At 39.9% G+C, this 23,832-nt stretch overlaps 1 protein-coding gene across 1 annotated transcript in view; it reads right to left on the reverse strand.

The window, feature by feature from the left end:
• Positions 1-21,315, reverse strand: part of LOC140195407 (raftlin-like) — a 103,806-nt gene extending 82,491 nt beyond the window's left edge. The window contains exons 1-2 of the mRNA XM_072253648.1: positions 20,870-21,315; positions 16,276-16,434 (exon numbers count right to left, since the gene is read on the reverse strand). Coding sequence (XP_072109749.1) covers positions 16,276-16,423 — 148 coding nt within the window. The 5' untranslated portion in view covers positions 16,424-16,434; positions 20,870-21,315. The remainder of the gene's footprint in view (positions 1-16,275; positions 16,435-20,869) is intronic.
• Between the last annotated feature and the right edge of the window lie 2,517 nt (positions 21,316-23,832).

A 23,832-nucleotide genomic window follows, 5' to 3' on the forward strand; every position in this document is an offset into this window, starting at 1 on the left:
TAAAGAGGGTAACAATCTCCTAGCTTAATGCTTCTGGCTATAAAGCTTTCAAAGAAGGCAGAGATGGGATTACAAGTGGAAGTGATGACATAATCAGTTAAAAGAAACAATGAGAGCTGGAAGGAGAGACAATATGTCTCTTCTAAAATTAGGCTATATACATTGAATTAAACAGCCAAAAAGGGACATTTAAGCTTTTGGGAGTGTGATATACTTCCCACAATCCAAACATAATCAAAAGGCATGTGTAAGCAAATTATTAATATGCAAAAAGCATTAGGGCAATGGGAGGTTTAAATAATCTTAGCAAGTTTGCAGATGGCACAACCACAGTAGGCAGAATCTCAAATAACTACAGGAAGGAGATAGAGAACCTAGTTGCATGGTGTCATGCAAATAACTTCTCACTCAATGTCAGCAAATCAAATGTGCTTGCCATTGACTTCAGAAAGTTTGGCGCTCACGTTGCCATTTACATCACTAAGGTGGAGCTGGCTAACAGTTTCAAGTTCCTACAGGTGAACATCACAGCAGCCTGCCTGGTCCAACCATGTAGATGTCTTGCCAAAAACGGTTAAGGAAATTCAGTGTGTTCCCATTAATCCTCACCCAATGCACTATAAGAACCTGCCTAACTGGATACATCATGGCAACTGCTCTTCCTGATACTACAAGAATCAGCAGAGAGTTGTGAAAACAGCTCATCACATCACAGAAACCAGCTTCCCCTCCACAGACTTTGTCTATACTTCTTGTTGCCTCAGCAAAGCAACCAGCATAATCAAAGATTCCTCCTAGCCTGGAAGTTCCCCACACCTACATCAGGCAATAGATACAAAGGCCTGAACACGTACCACCACGCTCGAGGACAACTTCTACCCTGTGACCGAATAGTTCTGTAGCACAATAAGATAAACTCTTCTCAGGGCCTTGCACCTTATTGTCTGCCTACACTGTAGTTTCTTGGTAACTGTAGCATTTTATTTCAAATTCTGTAATTGTCTTCCTTGTAATACATCAGTGTACTGATGTGATGAAATAATCTTATGGATGGCTTACAAAATAAAGTTTTCCACCGTACCCTGGTACATATGACAATAACAAACGAACTTAACTTAATTGTCCATTACCTGGGATATATGTAGTATAAGAAGTGCAAAGGGGCATTGTGTTCAGAAAAATGTATAGTTATTATAGAGATTCATAAGATTACGAGGGACATAGATATGATAGAGAGACAGAGTGCATTTCCCAGGGCAGGGGTGTGTAGAACTGACAGAGACAGTTTTAAGGTGAGAAATTTAGAGGCAATCTGAATCTGTTTTATACAGAGAGGGTTGAACGAACTGCCAGGGAAGGAAGCAAATACAATGACAACATTAGAAAGGCATTTGGTCAGGTGCATGTATAACAAAGGCATAGGGGGGCACAGTCCAAATACAGGCAAATGGGCTTAGTGCTGATAGGCGTGGTGGTTGGCATGAATGAGTTGGGGCAAAGGGTCTGTATCTGTGTTGCTCTGCTCCATGAGAACACGTCCAACAAGAGAGAGTGACTCTTTTAGGAAGTGGGTGGTGGATGAGTTATTAGTGGGACAGCATTTTTGTGATGCTCATTATAATTTGGTTCCCTTTAGCATAAATAGAGAGAAGGGCAATAATTAAATTATAGTACGTAAATACTTTAAATGGGGTTAAGTTCAATCATATTCAACTGAGAAGTGATTTAATAAAAGTTACTGGAACCTGTTACTAAAGAGTCTCAATGCAATGAGAAGCAGCAGATTCAAGGCTGGGACTGACAAACAGAGAATCTCTTGGAAAAGGCAGACATCAAGATCAAAAGAGAGATAAAGGCACCTTGAGCTCAGTACGCCCAGATACACAGAAGTAAGTGATTCAGAAAACTAAGGGAGGTTGGAAAAGGAAATCAGAAAGTAAAATCAAAGAAAAGGTGAAGAAGCTTCATAAGAATATAGAGAACAAGGATAAAAGAGTGGAATCTATGATATGCTAAAACTCAGAAATTAATCTGGGTTTAGAGGCAAAAGGTGTGGTGAGGTTTTTGATATTTTTGTCAAAGGAGGAGATACTGATATTATTGTGAAAGATCAGGAGCAAGAGATGTGTGGAATAAACATAATGTATTACGGGTTTGAATATCTTTGAAAATGGATAAGTCACCTGATTTGGATGCAGTGCATCGCAGGTTGTTACAAATCAGCTAGTGCCACTTCAGTTGTCAGTAAATTATTGGAATCCATTTGAGGGGGCTGGATAACTTTCATTTTGAAAGTCATAAATTCATTTGAGACAGCTAGAGAGAACATGCTAAATGAAATTGGTACAAGACTGTCGTTAGAATATTTTGAGGAAATAACAAGAAGGTATGATGAGGGCAGTGCATTTGATGTAGACTTCATTTAATTTTAGCAACACACGTGGCCCTGAATAACAGTCTGATCAGGAAAGTACAAGCCAACAGGATCCAAGAGAATGTGGAAGATAGGATCCAGAAGTGGCTCTGTGCAGAAGGCAAACGGTCGTAGCTGACACATATTTTTGTGATTAGAAGAGAGGTTGTTACCACTGGGGCTCCTCAGAGCTCTGACATATAATAACAATTAAACCTAAATGTAGGTAGCATGATAAATAAATTTGCATGTGAAACAAAAAATTGACAATGTGGTTGATAAGGATGAGAAAAACTTTAGAATTAAAAAAAGTATAGATGGTCCAGTCAGAGACTGTGAAAATTTTAAGCAAATGTATGGATTTCTAATCATTGTGTCTGTTGTTTTCTCTCATCTTTTGGACCCTCACTACATTTCTTGTGAAGGGTGAATTGCAGTATAAGCCTTGCTTAATTCTAATAGGCAGCACAACTCATAAAAAGCTGAACCTTGAAAGTATGCTTAATTTAAAAAATTCCATTAAGACAGAGATTTATCAATTCTAGCATTAGAAACTGTAGCAAATAAACCTCCTCTGTTGTCAATAATATTTTTCAAGAACTGTTATGTTTCAACCCTGCTGGAATGGGAAGAATGGTTAACAATTAAAAGTTCCAAACAACATTTAGAAACCTTAAATCAAACAATTTAGTGATTCAGATTTTCATCCTGCTAAGGGCTTTACTTAGAATTATTGACAGCTCTTAAACACAAAACATAGAAGAGTACAGCACAGCAACAGGCCATTTGGCCCACAATGTTGTGCTGAACCAGCTAAAAAGCAAATCAAAAACACCCAAACACTAATCATGTCTATATCCCTTCATCTTCCCTATATCCATGTGCCTATCTAAACGTCTCTCAAAAGCCTCTGATGAATTTGCCTCTATCAGCATACCAGGCACTGTATTCCAGGCATCCAAGTAAGAAACTTACCTCTCACATCCCCTTGAGCCTATCCCTTCTCACCTTCAATGCATGCCCTCTGGTATTAGACATTTCACCCTGGGAAGCAGATACTCCCTGTGACACTCTATATATGCCTCTCATAATCTTTTAAACCTCTATGGGATCTCCCCTCAGCCTCCAATTCTCCAAAGAAAACAACTCAAGTTATCCAGCCTCTCATGATAGCATGTGCCCTCTAAACCAGGCAGCATCCTGCTAAACTTCTTTTGCACCGTCTCCAACGCCTTAATATAATTCCTATAGTGGGGCGACCAGGACTATACACAATACTCCAGATGTGGCCTAACCAGAGTTTTATAAAGTTCCAACATAACCTCCTGACTTTTGAACTCAATGCCTCGACTGATAAGAACACGCATTCTATAAGCTGCCTTCTTCACCACCTTATTAACCTGTGTAGCCACTTTCAAGGAGCTATGAACTTGGATCCCAAGATCTCTCTGTTCAGCAACTTTGTTAAGGATCTTGCCCTTAACGCTGTACTGTCTCCTTGCATTTACCGCACCTCACATTTATTTGGATTAAACTCCATCTGCCATTTCTCAGCCCATATCTGAAACTGATCTATATCGTGCTGTATTCTGTCAGTCTTCTACACTATCCAGAACTCCACCAGTCTTGGTGTCATCCACAAATTTACTAACCCACACATCTATATTTTCATCCAGATTATTTATGTACATACTCTTCATGAGATAAAAAAAATCTCGTGCAAGCTAAGTCATAAAGTATCATGAGCTCAACTGAAAACATTGCTTTATCTTGTACTGAGTCAGCAGTTCCAGTTATGTTATTTAAACAGGTCAGAAAAAAGCTACACTCATACAGTATGCTTCTGGTAATTACCCTGATCAATGCAAAGCAGCTCCAGATCACCAGGTTTCACAGCAGGAGACTTTAACATTCCTGTCATCCTATCCTGTTTTCCCACCTGTCTCACTGGATAATTTTCAGAAGGTGTATCAGTTAGAGAGCAATCATGGCATATTAGTACCAAATCAGTGTGAAACATTTATTCACAAGGTTTGACCAAATATGTTGGCAGTTTTTGAGGTTATAATCAGCAGATTAGGTGGTTCTGGTGTATTTGAACATTCAAAATAAAAGACCTTCACTAAAGTGCCACACAAGAGATAATTGAACAAGTTTAAAATGCACAATATTATAGGTAATGTACTGGCACAGACTGACGATTGGTTAAGATAGAGATACAAGAAGTAAGAATAAATGGATCCTATTTTGGGTTGGGGATCTATGACTAGTGCGATGTTACAGGTTTGATGCAGGAATGCCAGCTGTTCACAATCAGTATCAATAATTTGGATAAAGGACCTCAGGGGCTATAGACAGAGTAAATGAATGGGCAAGGGTATGGTAGAAGGAATATAATATTGAAATTACAATGTTGAAAATGGGAGACAAGTATCTATTTACCTTTGTCTTAAAAATATTCTCAGCTGTTACCCAAAAAAACATTCACAACCCTCTGAGAGAGAAGAAAAATAACCTTATCTTTGTTTTGAACCAAATATTTTTAAACAGTGATCTCTAGTTCCTAATCTGCCATATATAGATACATCTTCTGCACATCCAAGACTCAAGTATGTTCCAGTTGAAGTGCCTTACTCTTCAGTTGATATAATCTTAGCCTGTCCATCCCGTCCTCATAAGACAAACACAGAGCCTTGGAGTTAATAAGTTGTATAGCACAGAAACAGGCGCTTGGCCCTCAGTGTCAACACCAGCTGTCAAGTATATATTAGTAATATTTCTAGTGTACGGTGCACAACCTCTTTGCCATGTTTCATATGCTCTTCTAAATATTTTGACCTGAACATTAATTCTGTTTCTCTTTCCTCAGGTGCAGAATATTTTCATTTAGTACTTTTACTTCTTAGAAAATTATAAGGGTGCTTTCCTTCCTCAGGCTGTGAGTTATAGATTTTAACCTGCTCAATCCGGATACTAATCTGGCAAACCTTGCCTGAACTGCTTCCAAAGTATTAATAAATACCCTCTCTTAAACATACTTCAATTGTGGTCTCACCAATGCCCTGTGTAACTGAAACATAATCTGCCTACTTCTGTATTCACTTTCCCTTGCAATAAACTATAACACTCTGTGAGATCCCTTAGACAGTTGTTCAGTAAATAACTAAATTTAATAGGTTTTCAGACACTAGATTAACAAGGAACAACGAGCATTGTATAGAATCGCAGACATGAGATAAAACAGTCATGATCTTTTTGAATGCCTGAGTAGACTTGAGAATCAGAATCAGGTTTAATATCACCAACATTTGTTGTAAAATTTGTTAACTTAGCGGCAGCTGTACAATGCAATATATGATAATATAGGAAAAAAAGTAAATCAATTACAGTAAGTATATATGTATATTAAATAGTTAAATAAAAAATAGTGCAAAAACAGAAATATTATTAAAAAAAAGAGGTAGTGTTGATGGGTTCATTGTCCATTTAGGAATTAGAAGGCTCTCCACGGTACAACTGTAGAAGTTTTCGAGTGCCTTAGGCGACAAACCAAATCTCCTCAAACTCCTAATGAAGTTTAGCCATTGTCTTGCCTTCTTTATAGCTGCATCAATATGTTGGGACCAGGTTAGATCCTCAGACATCTTGTCACCCAGACACCTGAAATTGCTCACTCTCTCCACTTCTGATCCCTCTATGAGGATTGATTCATGTTTCCTCGTCCTACCCTTTCTGAAGATGACAATCAGCTCTTTGGTCTTACTGACTTTGAGTGCAGGGTTGTTGTGGCAACACCACTCAACTAGCTGGTATATCTCGCTTTTGTATGTCCTCCCGTCTCCATCTGAGATTCTGCCAACAATAGCTTCTGCCAAGAGCCAGGATGGTCTCCTGCTCCAATATTTTATTTTATGAAAAATGAACTTTTTTAAAGTTAAGAAACTAATCTAAATCCATCTGAAAGTTTGCAGATGATACCATCAGTGAGCCAATCCTCAAATAATGATGCATCTTAGTGTTCAGTAGCATATGTCATGACAATAACCTTTCTCTCAATGTCAGCAAAACAAGAGAGCAGGTCATTGACTTCAGGAAGTGGTTGTCAGGCTCGTGTTTACATCAACAGGACTGAGACGGAGAGGGTTGAGAGCTTCAAGTTCCTTGGAGTGGTTATCACAAATAGCCTGTCCGTAGTTCAGCCACATAGATATCAAGAAAGATCACCAACACCTCTACTTCCTCAGGAAGTTAAAACAATTTGCATGTCCCCGTTGACCCTCACCTTTTTGTTTTATTAATACACCACAGAAAGCATCTTTTCTGAATGTATAATGGCTCGGTATGGCAACTGCTCTGCCTATGATCAAAAGGAACTGGAGACAGTTGTGGTCACAGCTCGGAATACCATGGAAATCAGCCTGCCGTCCATGGACTCTGTCTATACTTCTTGCTGCCTCATTAAAGAAGCTAACATAATCAGACACCGTCCACACCAGACATTGTCTTTTCTCCCTTCTCTCATCAATCAGAACATTCAAAAGCCTGAAAGCACAGATCTCAAGGCTCAAGGGCAGCCTCTGCTCTGCTCTATATTGAAAACTTTGGAATAATTCAATAAGAAGGAGTATCGACCTCACAAGCTACCTCATTGTGATCTTGCACCTTATTGTCTACGTGAGTTGCACTTTCTCTGCAACTGTGGCACTTTATTCTGTTGCAGCTGCAGTTTATTCTGCATTCTGTTATCCTTTTAGCTTGTACTACTTCAATACACCGTATAATGATTTGATCTGTGTCAACAGTCTGCAAGGCAAGCTTTTCACCATACCTCATATATATGACAGTAATAAATTATCCTCAATTCCAATTCCAATGCTTAGGATTTCCTTGGCATAAGCAGGGATGTGCCAGCTGGTCATTACGTGTCTTACCATTAGAGGTTTAGTAATAGGTTGAGCATTTGGGTACTTAGTAGTATCCAAGGTCAAAGGCATTAGGCACTGCTAAGTTGGCCTTACAATTCTAACAATCCAGAGCACAAGGGCAGGAACAGGGCATGGTCTAGGGCAGGGGTAGCCAACCCTTTACATTCCATGCGTCAATTTTTTCACGCACAAGTTCAGATGCGCCACACAACTCTTGTACACCCATTCAATTCTTGTAAAATATGTTAATATAGAGGTCGTGCGTGAAAAAATTGACGCGTGGAATGTAAAAGATTGGCCACCCCTGGTCTAGGGGAATCGGAGAGGAGAGATCTCCAGGATTTGAAGGAGAGCTGTGGATCAGAAGAGGTGTTATGAAGGGTCAACTGTTGATGATCAATGATGTTGGGGCCTGTGATTGCTGATCAAGAGTCTGGACAGAGGTCCATAAATTAATGTCTTGGTTGAGAATCTAGGAGGACTGACTGGCAAATTTGTGGATGACACAAAAGTTGGTGGTGTTGTAAATAACGAGAAAGTTTTTATAAGACTATAACAAAATATGTAGATCAGTTGGAGAAATTGGCAGAGGGTTAGCAAATGGAATTTAATCCTGATATATACATCAAACAGGAGGGTACTAAGAGATACTGATGAACAGAGAGATCTTGGTGTTTACATCCACAGTTTCCTGAAATGGCAACTCAAATGGATAGGGTGGTGAAGAAGGTTGGGCCTATAATATAAGAATTGGTATATTATGTTACAACACTTCAGAGTATTGGTTTAGCTGCTTGTTAAGTATTGCATGCAGTTCTGGTCACCACACCAGAAGGAGGATAGGTTTGTGCTAGAGTGAATACTGACAAGATTCACCAGAATATTGCCCTGATTGAGAATTTCAATTATGGGGAGAATTGAAATGAATTGACTTTATTTCTTACATTCTTCACATACATGAGGAGTAAAAATCTTTATTTTACACATCCGTCTGAATGTGCAATGTGCAACTTATAGTCATTTGTAATAAATAGTGTGTACAGTAAGATATACAACAGAACACTCAATATAGCTTAGAAACACAATTGTATTAATGTGAATTAATCAGTCTGATGGCCTGGTGGAAGAAGCTGTCCCGGAGCCTGTTGGTCCTGGCTTTAATGCTGCGGTACTGTTTGCCGGATGGTAGCAGCTGGAACAGTTTGTGCTTGGGGTGACTTGGGACTCCAATGATCCTTTGGGCTCTTTTTACACACCTGTCTTTGTAAATATCCTGAATAGTGGAAAGTTCACACCTATAGATGCGCTGGGCTGTCTGCACCACTCTCTGTAGAGTCCTGCGATTGAGGGAAATACAGGTCCTGTACCAGGCAGTGATGCAGCCAGTCTGGATGCTCTCAACTGTGCCCCTGTAAAAAGTCCTTAGGATATGGGGACTCATGCCAAACTTCTTCAGTCATCTGAGGTGAAAGAGGTGCTGTTGTGCTTTTTAAACCACACAGCCAGTATGTACAGATCACGTGAGATCCTCACTGATGTGTATGTCAAGGAACTTAAAGCTGCTCACCCTCTCAACTCCAGATTCATTAATGTCAATAGGGGTTAGACTGTCTCCATTCCTCCTGTAGTCCACAACCAGCTCCTTTGTTTTTGCAACATTGAGAGAGAGGTTGTTCTCTTGATACCACTGTGTCAGGCTGATGACTTCCTCTCTGTAGGCTGCCTCGTTATTATTTGAGATAAGGCCAATCAATGTAGTATCATCAGCAAATTTAATTAGCAGATTGGAGCTGTGGGTGGCGACACAGTCATGGGTATACAGAGAGTAAAGGAGGGGGCTTAGGACACAGCTCCGAAGGCCTCCTGTGTTGAAGGTCAGAGGGGCAGAGCTGAGGAACCAACCCTTACCACCTGCCAGCGATCTAACAGGAAGTCCAGGATTCAGATGCACAAGGCAGGGTGAAGGCTGACTTCTTGTCAAGCCTGAAGGGAATTATGGTGTTGAATGCTGAACTGTCGTCCAAGAGCATTATTCTCACATAAGCATCCTTCTTCTCCAGATGTGTAAGGACGGTGTGGCTATTGCGTCATCTGTCGATCGGTTGTGGCCGTAGGCGAATTCTTGGGGTCCAGTGTGGGTGGTAGCATGCTCTCAAAGTCCTTGACCAGCCTCTCAAAGCATTTGTTTATTATTGAGATAAGTGTGACAGGACACCAGTCGTTCATGCATGTTACCTTGGTCTTTTTTGGTACAGGAACAATGGTGGATAATTTGAAGCAGGAGGGCACTCTACACTGGAAGAGGGAGAGATTAAAAATGTCTGCAAACACACCTGCCAGTTGTGCTGCGCACATCCTGAGTACCCGCCCTGGGATGCCTTCTGGTCCCGCAGCCTTGCGACTGTCCACACATTGGAAACACCTGCGTACTTCAGCCTCAGAGGTGACCAAGGTGCAGGTGGCTTCGGCAGCTTTCCTCAGGGGCTCAGTGTTGGCAACATCGAGTCGAGCGTAAAAAAGATTTAGCTCATCTGGGAGAGAGGCAGCGATGTTGGCAGCACCAGTGTGCTTAGCTTTGAAGTCTGCGATGGTGTGCAGACTTTGCCATATTCTGCGTGTGTTGTTGGTGGAAATAGGAAAGGCTGGACTTGTTTTCCCTGGAGCAAAGCAGACTGAGGGGTGACCTGACAGAAATATATACAACTATGAATGGCACAGGTAGGATAGATACACAGGATCTTTCTTTTCCTACAGCCGAGATAGCAAAAACAGGGGAGCAACACACACAAAATGCTGGAGGAACTCAGCAGGTCAGGCAGCATCTATGGAGATGAATAAACAGTTGATGTTTGGGCCAAGGCCCTCATCAGGACTAGAAAGGAAGGGGGAAGATGCTAGAATAAGAAGGTGGGGATGGGAGGAGGACAGGTTAGAAGGTGATAGGTGAAGCCAGGTGGGTGGGGGATGGGGCATGAAGTAAGAAGCTGGGAGGTGAGAGGTGGATTAGTTAAAGGGCTGGAGATGAAGGTAATTGATAGGAGAAGAGAGTGGGCCACAGGAGAAAGGGAAGGAAGAGGGGCACCAGGGGGAGGTGATAGGGAGGTGAGGAGAAGAGAAGAGGTAAGAGATGAGCCAGAGTGAGGAACTAAAGAAGAAGGAAGGGGAGGGGGAAAATTAACAGAAGTTGCAGAAATCATTGCTCATGTCATCAGGTTGTAGGTGACCCAGACATAATATGAGGTGTTGCTGCTCCAACCTGAGAGTTGGCTCCATCATGGAAGTAGAGAAGGTCAGGGACTGACACATCAGAATGGGAATGAGATTTGGAATTAAAATGGTTGGCCACCAGGACATCCTGCTTTTTGTGGTTGGAGCAAAGGTGCTCAACAAAGCGGTCTCCGATCTACGAAAAGGTCCTAGCAGTGTAGAGGAGGCTACATTGGGAGCACCGGACACTGCAGGTGGCATCAACAGATTCACAGCTGGAGTGTTGCACTCCTGGAAGGACTGCTTGGGGCCCTGAATGGAGGCGAGGGAGGAGGTGAATGCACAGGTGTAGCACTTCTGCCGCTTTCAGGGATAAGCACCGGGAGGGAGATTAGTGTGGAGGGACGAATGGACAAGAGGGATCCCCGTGGAAAGTGGAGAGTGGGAGGGACAGAGGTAAAGATGTGGTCGGTGGTAGGATCCTGTTGAAGGTGGTGAAAAAAACAGGAGAGCATAGTTTTAAGGTGAAATTGAAGAGAATTATAGGAGTCCTTAGGAGGAAGATTTTTTAGACCTAGAGTGGTTAATACCTGTAATGTACTGCCATAGGAGGTGGTAAAGTCACTCTAAGAGGCATCTAAGCAGGCACTTACGTAAGCAAAGCACTGGAGGATCCATTCCTAATAAGGGCAAAAGGGATTGGTGCAGATTAGCATGGACAAGGCAGGCTGTATGGCTGTCTGACCCCATGACTCTAATTGTAGAGTGCAATCAGCAGTAGTGGGGTGTTGAATTAGTGAACTAGGAAGTGCTCACTGGTGTGGAGTGGATGTTGAATGGTCAGTCGTTATCAGTTTGAGAGAACTTGAGGCAAATGTGATAGGTATTAATGAAAGAAGAGTTGAAGAGTGTCATAAAGAGAACCAATAAACAAGTAATTTAAAAGGGATCCATCAGAGTTAGGTATTCAGCATTGTGTTGAGTTTGCTGAGTGAGTTCCTTCGTAAATAGCACAGCTGTAGAACCAATAGCTGTGTTGTGGGTAACCAACAGTGGATGAGCCAAAGACCAAGGTGACCTTTCTTCCTGCCACACACAACGTGACGGTTACATTATGAATTGTGTCACGGTTTACACCTGCATAGAAGTAGCTCATCTGCTCAAGCACAGTTTGCAACTGGAAGTGCCCAGATTAATATTTAACCTGGCATAGTTGGACTCGGTAACCCATGTTTCAGTCTGAGAAGTTGCAATTTTCATTTGCCTGACTCTGGAATTACTGGTTGCATAGCAGAATTTCTAAACAAAAGGTGCTGTAGACCAGGCTTACTTAAACAATGAGCATAAAGTCAGGGAGTTGATTCAAACGTTAAGTGGATTGAAATGGAGCCAACAGAACTTCTCCCCCCAGAGTGTAGCAAATCAAATTAAGTTCCTTTTTCTCTTTCTCACTACCCCCGATCCACTTGGCTCCCAGTACCCTATCCCTTTCCCTCCCACACCCTCTCCACCTGCCCATTATCCATACACTCCTCCCACTGGTTTCCCTCCCCACCTCCCTCACTGTATTCCATGCTCCACATTCTATCATCTTTAGTCCTTTGTCAATTCTTCTATAACCTCCCAGCTTGTGACATCATCCCCATTTTCCATTCTCCCTCACCTACCATCCCCTCTTGTGGATCCAACTGTCACTCACTAGTTCTCGCTCCACCCCTTCCCTGACTTTTTCATACTGGCTACCTCCGCCCTTTCTCTCCAGACCTGAGGAAGGGTTTGGATCCAGAACATTGACTATCCATCTCCTTCTATAGATGCCACTTGACCTCCAGCTCCTTAAGTCCATATGCAAGTATCAGCAGTCTCTTGTGTCTCCTGTTCAACTAAACTGTTTGAATTTTTTTAATGATGTAGCAGAAGAAATTAATGAAGACAATGGAGTAGATGATGCTCATATGGATTTTCTGCATAACAGGCTGATTAACTAATCAAAATCAAAAATACATCTGCAGAAAATAGTGGTGAAGTAGCTTAGCAGAATAAAGGCTGAGATAGACTATTGGCTGAATAGTGCACACATTAAAAATGTGCACAAACAAAGGGGCCTATGTATAACTAGGTCAAAATGTTTTAAAGCATCAAGGTGTTTTGCAAGAGTGGTTAATAAAGTGTGTAGGATCCTGAGCTTCATAAACAGGCACAAAGCACAAGTGCTGAGTGGTTAAGTTGAAACATTATAAAATATTGGTTAGACCACAACTAGAGTATTGCATCCAATTCTGGTCAACATAGTTAAGGAAGTAAAAATTTAGTAAGGGTGCAGAAAAGATTTATAAGAATGTTTCTAGGGATGTAGAATTTCAGCTATGAAGTTAGTCTGGAGAACTGGGGTGATTCTTCTTGGACCATAAAAGATTGAGAGGAATTTTGGTGTATATGTACCCAATTAGGTTTCGTTAGGGTAAAGGGGGAGCAATTCCCAGTAACAAATTGTTCAAGATCTGGAAACTGATGGGCAAATCACTGGATGGATGAAGGAAAATCTTTATTCATTGATGAAGAGGTTATGATGTTGGACCCACTGCCTGTAGGGACAGTGGAAATAGAGAACTGGGACAGGCACACGAGGGAAAGCAGCTTGCAAGTGAAAAGAAAGAAGAGGAATGGGACTGAGCAAATTGAACTACCAGGAACCAACATTGTGCTAAAAAGCCTTATTCAAAAGGCACAGTGGGTTGTTCTTATGCTTCTGAATACTTTGATACCAAACTTGTTTTGATTTGGTTCTATCATTAGTTGCTCATGGATTAAGGTTGGAAGCACAACATGGGCACAGATGATTACATGTTGTCCTGCGGCCTGGACTTTCTGAAAATGGCAACTGCAGAATCGACCTGTCAGGCTGAGCTATGTTGGCTATGATGTGATAAACATATCCTGGATATTTGGTTTATCATCAAGGAGGGTAAATAAAGTTTTTAGCAGACTTTTTTCCCTTCTTGGAGATTTTCCCCATGGTATTTTTGATTATCAGTTATTTTAAGATTTAAACAAATAGAAACAGTCTGCTTTCTTAAGCTAGATACTGTGAAAGATTTTTGGTTGTTTCATATTTTATGCTGTTGATAATATGAAGTGTCATGTAGTTACAGGATATTGTTATATTAGGAGTGGAATTAAAACGAAGGATCATTTCTTCCCTTATCTGGCAATGTTTTACCAAATTCATTTTAATCAATAGCGAAGTATTGATATTTGTCTGATGCAATTCTTGGAAAGGAATTGGACAGACGCTTGAAAGGGATTGTATTATCTGACAAAACGATGGGATGGCAATTGCTTTTACAATCTGAATGAATCAAAAAGAAATAATACATGCTAGTGTGACTGGGCATCAGCTCTCTTGTTCCTTAGATATTATCTTCATTCATTGATTCCAAGGTTTACGGGAGTGGGCTTGGGAAGTGTAGTGGCCAAGGAGCCTGACAGTACAGGTTTCCAGAAACAAGTGCTGCTACATTAATTGCAGAAACTAATTTATGTGTTTGGAAACTGTAAATTAAGAGGTCGGTTAGCTTTTAGGAACAATGTTCCATCTAAGGTGTGTGCATGTGTGTGCATACACATCATTTGCACAGAGGAATTTAAACTGCCCACAAAAGGTTGTTACCCTCTACCTCATTGGCATGTTAAGTATATTTCACAATCATACGCAATCACATTTCCTTTTCCAGTTTCTGGTGCAGATAGTGTTGACAACATGGAGTTTGCGACAATTTATCTGCAGATTTTAGAAGTGGCTTATTTATACTGTTTTTATTGAAGAAATTATTGATTCAGTATGTTGAATTCCAAAGAAGCGAAGGGTGTGAAGTCCAAAGGAACTGCTAGTTCACTTAAAGCAGAATGGCTTAATGAAAAAGTAGAAATTGTTACACCAAATGCTCATGAGGTCAGAAATGTGCAGCTTCGAGAAAAATTTATGTAAAATACAGAAACTGGTGTTACCTGCATGTATTATCACAATGCAAAAGTTGCTGGAGAATTTGCAAGTGGGAAGAAGTGGAGTGATATTTGGAAACTTGACTTTTTAAAGCATCATTTAGCAAGAAAACCACAAATGGACAACACGCAGAAACTCCGTCAAGAAAATCCTTCAATACCCACAACAGGCCTGCTACATACATTTTGTGAGAGTGCAGATGAATGAGAGCAAAAACAATCAAACCCATAGGAGATTAAATTTCTTATTGGAGGGGGACAACAATTGGTCTGGTACAAATGGACACTAGGGAGGTTAACTGGATCCAGAGTCAGAATCGGATTGATTATCACTGACTTATATGACGTGATATTTGTTGTTTTGTGGCAGCAGATTGTGCAATAACATATTATTAGTATAAATTACAGAAATAAGTATATATTCCAAAACAAGGTAGTATTCATGAGCTCATAGGCCATTCTAAAAGCTGATGACAGAGGGGAAGAAGCTGTTCTTGCATTGTTGAGTGTGACACTTCAGCATCCTACACCTCCTCCCTGATCGTTGTAAAGAAAAGAGGGCATGCTCTGAGTGGTGAGAGTCCTTTGTCAAGGATACCACCTTCTGGAGACAATATCTTTTGAAGATGTCCTCAGTGGTGGGGAGGTAGAACATGTGAAGGAAGTGGGCAAAGATTGTGGTGCATTTGATAATGCTATGCTTTGATTAGAAGAGCCTATGGGACAAATTTGTGGATAGATTAGTGGCAGCTAAGGATGGACTTGAGAAAGACAGAGAATTTAGTAAGACAGTGAAATGGAGAGATTCTCAGTAAGTTCAGGAGAAGGCTATGATATACCTTGGGACTATAATAACATGGAGGGATAAACAGTTCTGCTAACTTTGGGGAGGGAAAATACAGAGCTGAGGGAATATTCCTACTCCCTCTGGCCCAAAGGCAGTGCTCGGAGTGAGTAGATCTGTGGCATCAAACCGTTCTTGCCTTACTGTAGTGGTGAAGCTGACAAAGGAAACTAACTCACAACATTGTAAGTTGAAATATCCTTCAGTGCTCAGGTGTGCACATTCATGCACATCTTTAAATGACACAAGCCAGTCAAGCACCTGAAGTGGCTTCATTTGTTGGAAGGTTAAAGTAAAGCTGCTAGAGCTGCTACCTCATAGCTTTGGTGAGCCAGGTTCAAAGCTGACCACTGTTGCTGCCAGCATGAAGTCTGGATGTTCTCACTCAAATCATGCAGGTACTCCAGTCTTCTCCAACATCCCAAAAATTTTTGTGTTGGTGAGTTAGTTGTCCACTGTAAATTCGCCCTAACGTGTTTAGATGAGGGTAGAATCTGGGAGAGTTGATGAGAATGCAAAGAGGATAAAATGGGTTAGGACAGGATTAGTGTAATGATGGACGGTTTATGTTGAGTGAGGACTTGTTAGGCCATAGGACCTGTTTCTTTGCTGTATATCCTTATGACTCCAAGACTAAGACCAATGGGTGACCACCTGAAAGAAGGTAATATTAGGCACATTGAGAGATGGCTGCATGTTACATTGACAGTGAGATAATCACTTTACTGTTCCAGTTTAGATTTTTACAATTTTACAGATGAGTCAAGAGAATACTTTTTGAGTGTTACTCAATTAAGAATACCTCTTCAAAGTCAATGTAATTAGATGTGGGATCACAATTCACAGCTTTGCTTTGTAATATTAAGAACATGAGTACCACTTACCACCCTCTGCTGCTATAGTGAAATCCAGAAGCTTATATTCATAGGCTATGTCCACTTTTGTTTCCACTTGTGGTCTTTTAAGTGTTGAATAGATTTTGCCAGGGCTGCTTTCATCGGATTTTTCCAGCTTTGGTAAGCCGCAGCCCATTTTTTCAGTTGCTAATATAAAATAGAAGTGTACAGGGAGTGATAGAATTAACAGCACAGCATCAACAAATGACACCCTCAGATATCCCTGAGAAACTTAATAAATCTTAATCAAATAAACATGCTGCTAACTGTATGAATTCTATTTATTACAGATGTCACATTTGTTTTCTTTAAACCTTATCCTTAACAAAGCAGCTGGCAACATGGAAATATTTACAAGCATTAACTATACAATGATTCCATTATGAAACATTTTCCACATTTGATTTTCTCTTAAACTGCCAGCATGGTTTAATTGTGCATCACTTGTACAAGAGTAAAATAAATCTGAAGTCATATAATATATCCGAAACACAATCAAACCAGTTGACCTTCATTCTTTACTGCTACGAAATATTTAAAATGGTATTCCTTTCTTAACCTCGGACCTCTTAAATCACAAACCAGAAAGTTGATCTGGTTCTTTGTTATTATTTTTGATATTCATCTGTAAACACCCAATAAATCTTTTTGTCAAGAAAAGGTTACAACTTTTGACAATCCAGTGAATTCTATTTAATTGGTCCATCGGTTAATTAGGGCAGCCACTTATTTGGGACAACCCTTAAGGAACAAAAACTAATTGAAAAGGTAGCTGTGATTCCTTTCCTTTATTTGGGACATTGTGCCACTTATTGGGACAGAAAACTGTTGCTGAACAGTTTCCAACTAGTGTTAATCACATGAACTAGTGTGCCCATAAGACAGTACACTGTGCTCAGAGCGAAGTTTTTAAATAGCATCAGTTGTGTGTGCCTGTGTTCAAAAAGCAGTGATTTTTGTCACTGATAATTGGTGGGAAATAGCAGTAAGACAATTTAGAATTGTTTTACTCACTGCGGGTTCAATCATCCAAGCTTGGAGAAATGGCTGGGAGTGAAAATGAAATGATTTCACTACTTCAACAAGTTAGAAACTACAAAGAATTTAAAGGTATCACCAATCATCTTGGATGTTACAATAAAAATGAAGATTTGCAGGATGCAATCGTTGAAAGCATTGTATGAAGGCAGTCCATTAACTGCATTAGGTGTCTGCACTACTTTTGTTCATGTACAAGCAATCAAAAAGAATACGGCAGCATGTTGGTTGTTCGTCGTATCTGACGATGACAGTGAACCTCCATGAGAGAGCTTTAAAGTGGAAGAGCCGTTACACTGGAACAGTTCCACTCTCTCAACCTCGGAAGTCTGGGTCCAGTGGTACGAGTAGTCATCATAGCCTTCGCTCTCCACAAAGTGTTGCAGAGCCAGTTTCTTAGCCGTTGGATCGCACTATTGATCTCATCCACCTAGTCCACTGGAGCTGACTTCACATACTAGGACAAGCATGTCCCTGTTTCAACGGGACATGCAACCCGCTGGCTATCCTCAACTTGTTTGGCCCTCCTATCAAAGCGGTGTACTGGAGTGTGGCCGCTGTCACCTGCAAACAGCTACTTAGAGCCAGGGGTGAGGGCTGAGTGTCCAGTAGGGACCAAAAGTGAGTGAGTTACTCCAGAATGATCATGACAAGCCCCTTCACCAGAGGTGCTGCCTCTATCTGGACTCGCCATACACGTCAGCGTAAACTGAATGAATTCCTCTATCAATAACTATTAGGAACTAATGTACAGTTTTATAGTATTGTAGTAGGAATGGTAGTGTCCTAATTTGTTCCGTGTTTCATTTAAATACATAATTTGTTACTCAGTTAAATGGTAATTTGTCTTTTTTTTTATACTATTTTAACTAATTCCATGAAACTTCAGTTAATTAGGGTAACTTAATTGGGCCGAGATGTACTGGTCCCAATGTATCCCAATTAACTGGAATCCACTGTACTGAATTTTTAACATAAAATCATAGATTGCTAAGTTAACCCAATATTCTCTTACATGTGCTGATGTTTCCAGCATTTCAGTTTTTGTTGTCAACAGTACTTTCACTTTAACAGAGATTCTATGGTATGTATCCTGAATAAATAATAAATAGATATAATTAAAACTGTACTGAAGAGGTTTTCTTCATTTAAAAATAGAACAATATTTTAACTCTTAAAGGGTTGAAATACTTTGGATAAAATTAATGGGAAATCTGAAAACTCTGATTAACCCATTGATTTTTGCAAATCAAGATTTATAATTAATCTGTAACACTAACTTTGTTTCTCTCTGCATTGATGCTGCCTGACCACTTGAGAATTTCCAGCATTTTGTTTTTATGTCTGTCTTCCAGGATCTGCAATATTTTGCCTAATTTACTTACAATTGCATTCACATCGCAATTATGGCTTAGAGAAATTTAAATTGTTTAAAGAAGATAATAAAACTATACTTTGTTGTGAGAAAGTCAGCTAGGATAAACTACAACATTTTACATTGATTGCTTTTTATGTTTTTTTGACAAACTTTCTATCTCAGTGATAGAATCAAATAAATATTATTCAAATGCAATATCACATCACATATTTTACATATAATCCAGTAAGGATGGGCGGAAACTGGCTGTGATTCTAAATGTCAGCGACTGATTCCTCAACCTCTTGCTACAGTTTACTCCAGAATGATTTGTGGGTTAAAGTATTATGCTATTAAGACTGACTGCATAAGAGTTCCTTGAGTTACCTTTACTTGAGAAGGTGAGGATGTAATCTGATTGAGGTGATTAAAATAGTGTTATTCATTGTGATGGATTTACATAAACTATTTGTTCTCATGATAAACTGGGGGATCCAGATCATGCAGAAATGAAGCCAGGACGTACTTTCACACAATGGGGAATGAGCATCCCAAAATATATTCCAATAAAGCCAATCGCATAGAAAGGCAGAATTGAAGTTAAGGGTTAAATGAGGGTATGAGGATTCAACAACTTTAATCACTCACTGGCATGCTAAAGCACTCCTCCTCCTACAGTAATATAAACTTATCTAAAAGGTTTCTGACAGAAATTTAAGTCACGGTGGAGATCCTCAATTAGCATTAGAGAAATACGATCCTGTTGGCTATGCATTTGTCACAAATTGGGAAAATGAGAATCCTGTGCACCTTTCCAACAGGTTAGTAACTTGAAGGAGTAGTTCTTGCCTAGGAAATATGGTTAAATTGTGCCCTTATGTCTATGTTATTTTTAAGGTAGTATATGATAGGAAGAATTCAGCAGCTTCAATAGCAAGAGACTGAGTACTGACTTCATTCACAGTCAGCCTGTGCTATTCCAGAATATCTCTGATTGATGACTAATGTGCAGTATTGACTCTGTTATCATTTCTAAACCCTTCTCCTAAATCATAGCACATGTTTATCATTTTAAAACCACTCTTTCTTTTCTTAAGCTTAACTTATAAGGAAGTTCAGCTTTGTAATTTTACTCGCAATTTCCATATTCTGCTGCCAATTAGGTCAGTTATATTTATGGGTTTAATTGGAATATGTTAGCAGTTTTTTCATCTTATTTACAAACTTGGTTTTACTGAATTTGTTTATATACTTCTTAAGAAGAAATGTACTGTCACTCAAATAACTAAAACATCATATAAAAGAAGGTACTGCAGATATTTTTAAGTTGCCTGTGTGGTAGAACCCTTACCACCAAATACATAACGGATAGAGTAATGCTCTTCTTGGGCTCTGTTATCAGCTATATTTGCAGTTTTGTTAACAACTGCCAGCTGATTTTTTTTCTGAGAGTTCTCTACAAGACTCTGTCAGCATGTAAAGACTGGCCTCATGTACAATGACTTTTTAACAGAGAATCCTACAGCATTGTTACACAAAAATTCTTAAAGATTATTAACCATGCTGTACTCTTCAAATAATTTTAAGAAGGTGTAAGAAAATGACTAATAAAACTTAAAATATCTGCTGAAAATCAAGGATGTCAACCTGGGAATTCATTTTAATTAAATAAGGTGCAAATAATTATGTAGTCAATAGTTGTCAAAAGAATTGTACCCTTTATTACTATATAATTATTTATGAAGACTGTTTAACTATTTGATGGAAGGCTGGTGCCGTTTATATTTAATATACAATGATGCAACAAATACAAATCTGTATTTGCATTTTAATTATAGAAATGATCACTCTTTCTCCATCTATCATGAGAACCAGCAAAATTTAATACAGCAACCCCTGATTGTTTTTAACACATTTATAAATGATTTTGGTCAACAGATAGTTAAAAAGAGCACTCTCGGCAGATTCATAGCTGCATAGTAACATGCTTCCTGTGATAGTTAAATGAAGCAAACAAATTAAGAAAGGGAAAAAAATTCTAAAGATCAAATAAAATGCTGTTTATTGTGTCAAAGCTTCAACTCCTCCACTTCAGCATTAGCACCTAAACTGAGAGCACAGAGTGCAACTAACATTAATCCATCAACACATGCATTCATGCACACAAATAATTATTGAATAATTTACCTGAGGAACGCTTGCACGAAAATTATCTCAAGCAAGCCAGCAGTCTTTTCAAGAATTGCCGGTGATCAAAATGCCACCACAATTAAAGATACTCTCATTTCAGGAGTGGAAGTTCCTGACCCTGAAGGAAACTTAGATCAGCTTTACAAGCAAGAAATAACTCGAAAAGGCAGAGTGCAACAAAGCACTATTCCAAACAGCATAAGAGGTGACCAGACTGGTCTGATTCTTATACCAATTTTACAATTGAAGCATTTTGGTCTAAAATTATCCGTTAACTTCCTTTTTGCTGCTGAAAACGTCATGCATCAAAAATTTTAATCTTCAGTGCTGCGTGTTCAGTGAAACCACATCCTGTAACAGTTCACTGTTTTATGTTTTTACCCCTTCTCCTTTACTGCTCCAATCATAACAGCGTGAAGGCGACACGCATACCAGTCACAGTCCCATAAAGATCCCTGAAATAAGGGACTTGATAGTGAGGTGAAAGACAGAACATCGGCCAAGAATGAATTACAAACGTCTAACTCGCTGAAGTGGGTGTGAGCTCCAGTTCAGCAGCCAGATGGGGCAGCCAGCATGCTGACTTCACTCTTCAATGAAATTCATATTTTAAGACCCAGAACAATCCCCTAAGGCTGAACTCCTTTCGTCCGATCTGCGGAAGAGACTGTTAAAGAGGCAACCCACTCCTGGAGCAATCTGTGACTAACTGAAGTTGTGTTTAAATAAAACAATGGGAAGATCTGTTTGCTTCAAATAGAAATGCCACATGAGATTCAATAATCTGGTTGGTGTCAAAGTGAGGAATGTTGAGGGTTAACAGTCCCGAAACCCTTTAATTGCACACGGAGGCAGAAAATATGCTGTGTTTTTTTTAAACAGAAAATGGAAAAAACACTCTCTCCCAAATTCTGACATGCTCCCAGTCATGATCGGCTAAGCATAGATTAGTGCACAGTCGTACCGTGCAAAGCTAGGGCTCTGCCATCATCAGGAGGTGACAGCCACACAGGGGGCATTCATCACAGCTCAAGATGTTGTGCATCGACCCCAGAGGGGAAGAATGTTATTCAGCAGGGGTGCAAGCAGCAGATCCACTGAAAAAACAGGGAACTTGAGAGAGCTGGGAGAAATGAGTGCTGGTGGGGTGCAAAACAATCTCTAGTAGGATCTTCCAAACCGAACCACCCTGCTCCCTCTAGCTGCACATTTATGTAATTTCAAAGAAATTCACACAGTTTTGCAGGCAGCCTCCAACATTCCAATTGTTCAGTTATTTTTTACAGAAAAAATTAGCTGTAGAATGTGAACAGTAGGAATTATTTCTGTAAGGGGACCTGATGGTCATCAAATGCTTATGCAGCCAGCTCAGTGTGTTTCTGAGGAGTGTTTTGCCATCATTATCAGTAAGACTACAGCATACATTTAAGGTGGAACAACCACAATAGAGCCTAATCTCCCACTGCCATTGGGTCAAGACTTTACTCTGTGAACAGCACAGGAACAAACTGTTTGGCCCACTATGTCTGCATTGACCATGAAGTCATTCTAAACTAAATTCACCTGCCTGCACCTGGCTTGTATCCCCCTGTTCTCCACCTGTCCAAATACCTCTTAAACATTTTCATCATATCTGAATTTCCAGCAACAGTTTTCAGGCACCTATCACTCTGTGTAAAACCTTGGCCTACACATTTCCTTCAAGCTTTATGAGGCTTGGAATTTTACATTTCCAACCTGAGAACAAAGACTCAATTTATGCAACCTGTATTTCTCATAATTTTATATACTTCTATCAGTTTGCTACTCGGCCTCTGATATTCCAGAGAACAAAATCCAAGTTTGACCAACTTCTCCTCACGTCTCATTTGCTCGAAACCTGACAGCATCCTGGTGAATCTCCTCTGCATTTTCTCCAAACCTTCCAACATCTTTCATTTAATATGGTGACCAGAAATGTGTAGAATATGCTAACCAAAGTTTTATTCAGCTGCAGCATGACTGCCCATTATTTATATTCACTGCTCTGATCGATAAAGGCAATCATCTAGTACCACTTCTTTACCACCTTATCCACTTGCAATGCCACTATCAGGGAGCTGGGGATTTCCACCCAAAGATCCCTCTGTATACTATCGTTCTTGATGGTTCTGCCATTTACTCTATACCTTACTCTATCATTTGACCTCATAAAATGCAACAGCTCATATTTGTCTGAATTAAATTCTACTTTCCATTTCTCCACTCAAATTCCAAATCGTTTAAAGGATACAGGATAATTTACATCCTGCTGAATCCTTTCACAATATATCTTGGTCTCCACAACTCCATCTATATTTGTGTCAGCTGCAAATTTACCAATCAGACCACCTACATTTTCATCCAAGCATGAATACCTACATATCATAAACAACTTAAGTCCTAGGTACCCTCCACAATTACCCTTTATTGTCTTTGACTAACCAATTTGGGATTCAATTTCCAACTCACCTAATCTTCTTATCCAGCCTACAAAAAGGGACCTTATCAAATGCTTCGTTAAGACCTTGTAAATAACCTCCATTGCCTTACCTTCATCAATCACTTTTGTCAGCACCTCAAAAACTCAATCGTTTGTGAGACAGGGCCTCCCCCGCAGGAAACCATGCTGACTCTTCCTCAAATCTGTGTTTTTCCAAATGCAACTCATCTTGTCCCTAAGAATTTTCTCTGATAATTCTCCTACCACTGGTGTTAGATTCATTGACCGATAATTTACTGTATTATTCCTGTTTCCATTTTTAAACGAGAACAATGCTGGTTGTTCTTCAGAATTCCCGAACCTCATTTGTGGATAAAGAGGATGCAAAGATCTCTGTTAAGGCCCCAGCAATATTCTCCTTTGCTTCCCTCAGCATCCTGAGAAAGATTCCATCAGGCCCTGTAGACTTATCCACCTTAATGCTTTTCAAGGCCCCCAA

This window comes from Mobula birostris, chromosome 3, assembly GCF_030028105.1.
Source record: "Mobula birostris isolate sMobBir1 chromosome 3, sMobBir1.hap1, whole genome shotgun sequence".
NCBI classification, from domain to species: domain Eukaryota; kingdom Metazoa; phylum Chordata; class Chondrichthyes; order Myliobatiformes; family Myliobatidae; genus Mobula; species Mobula birostris.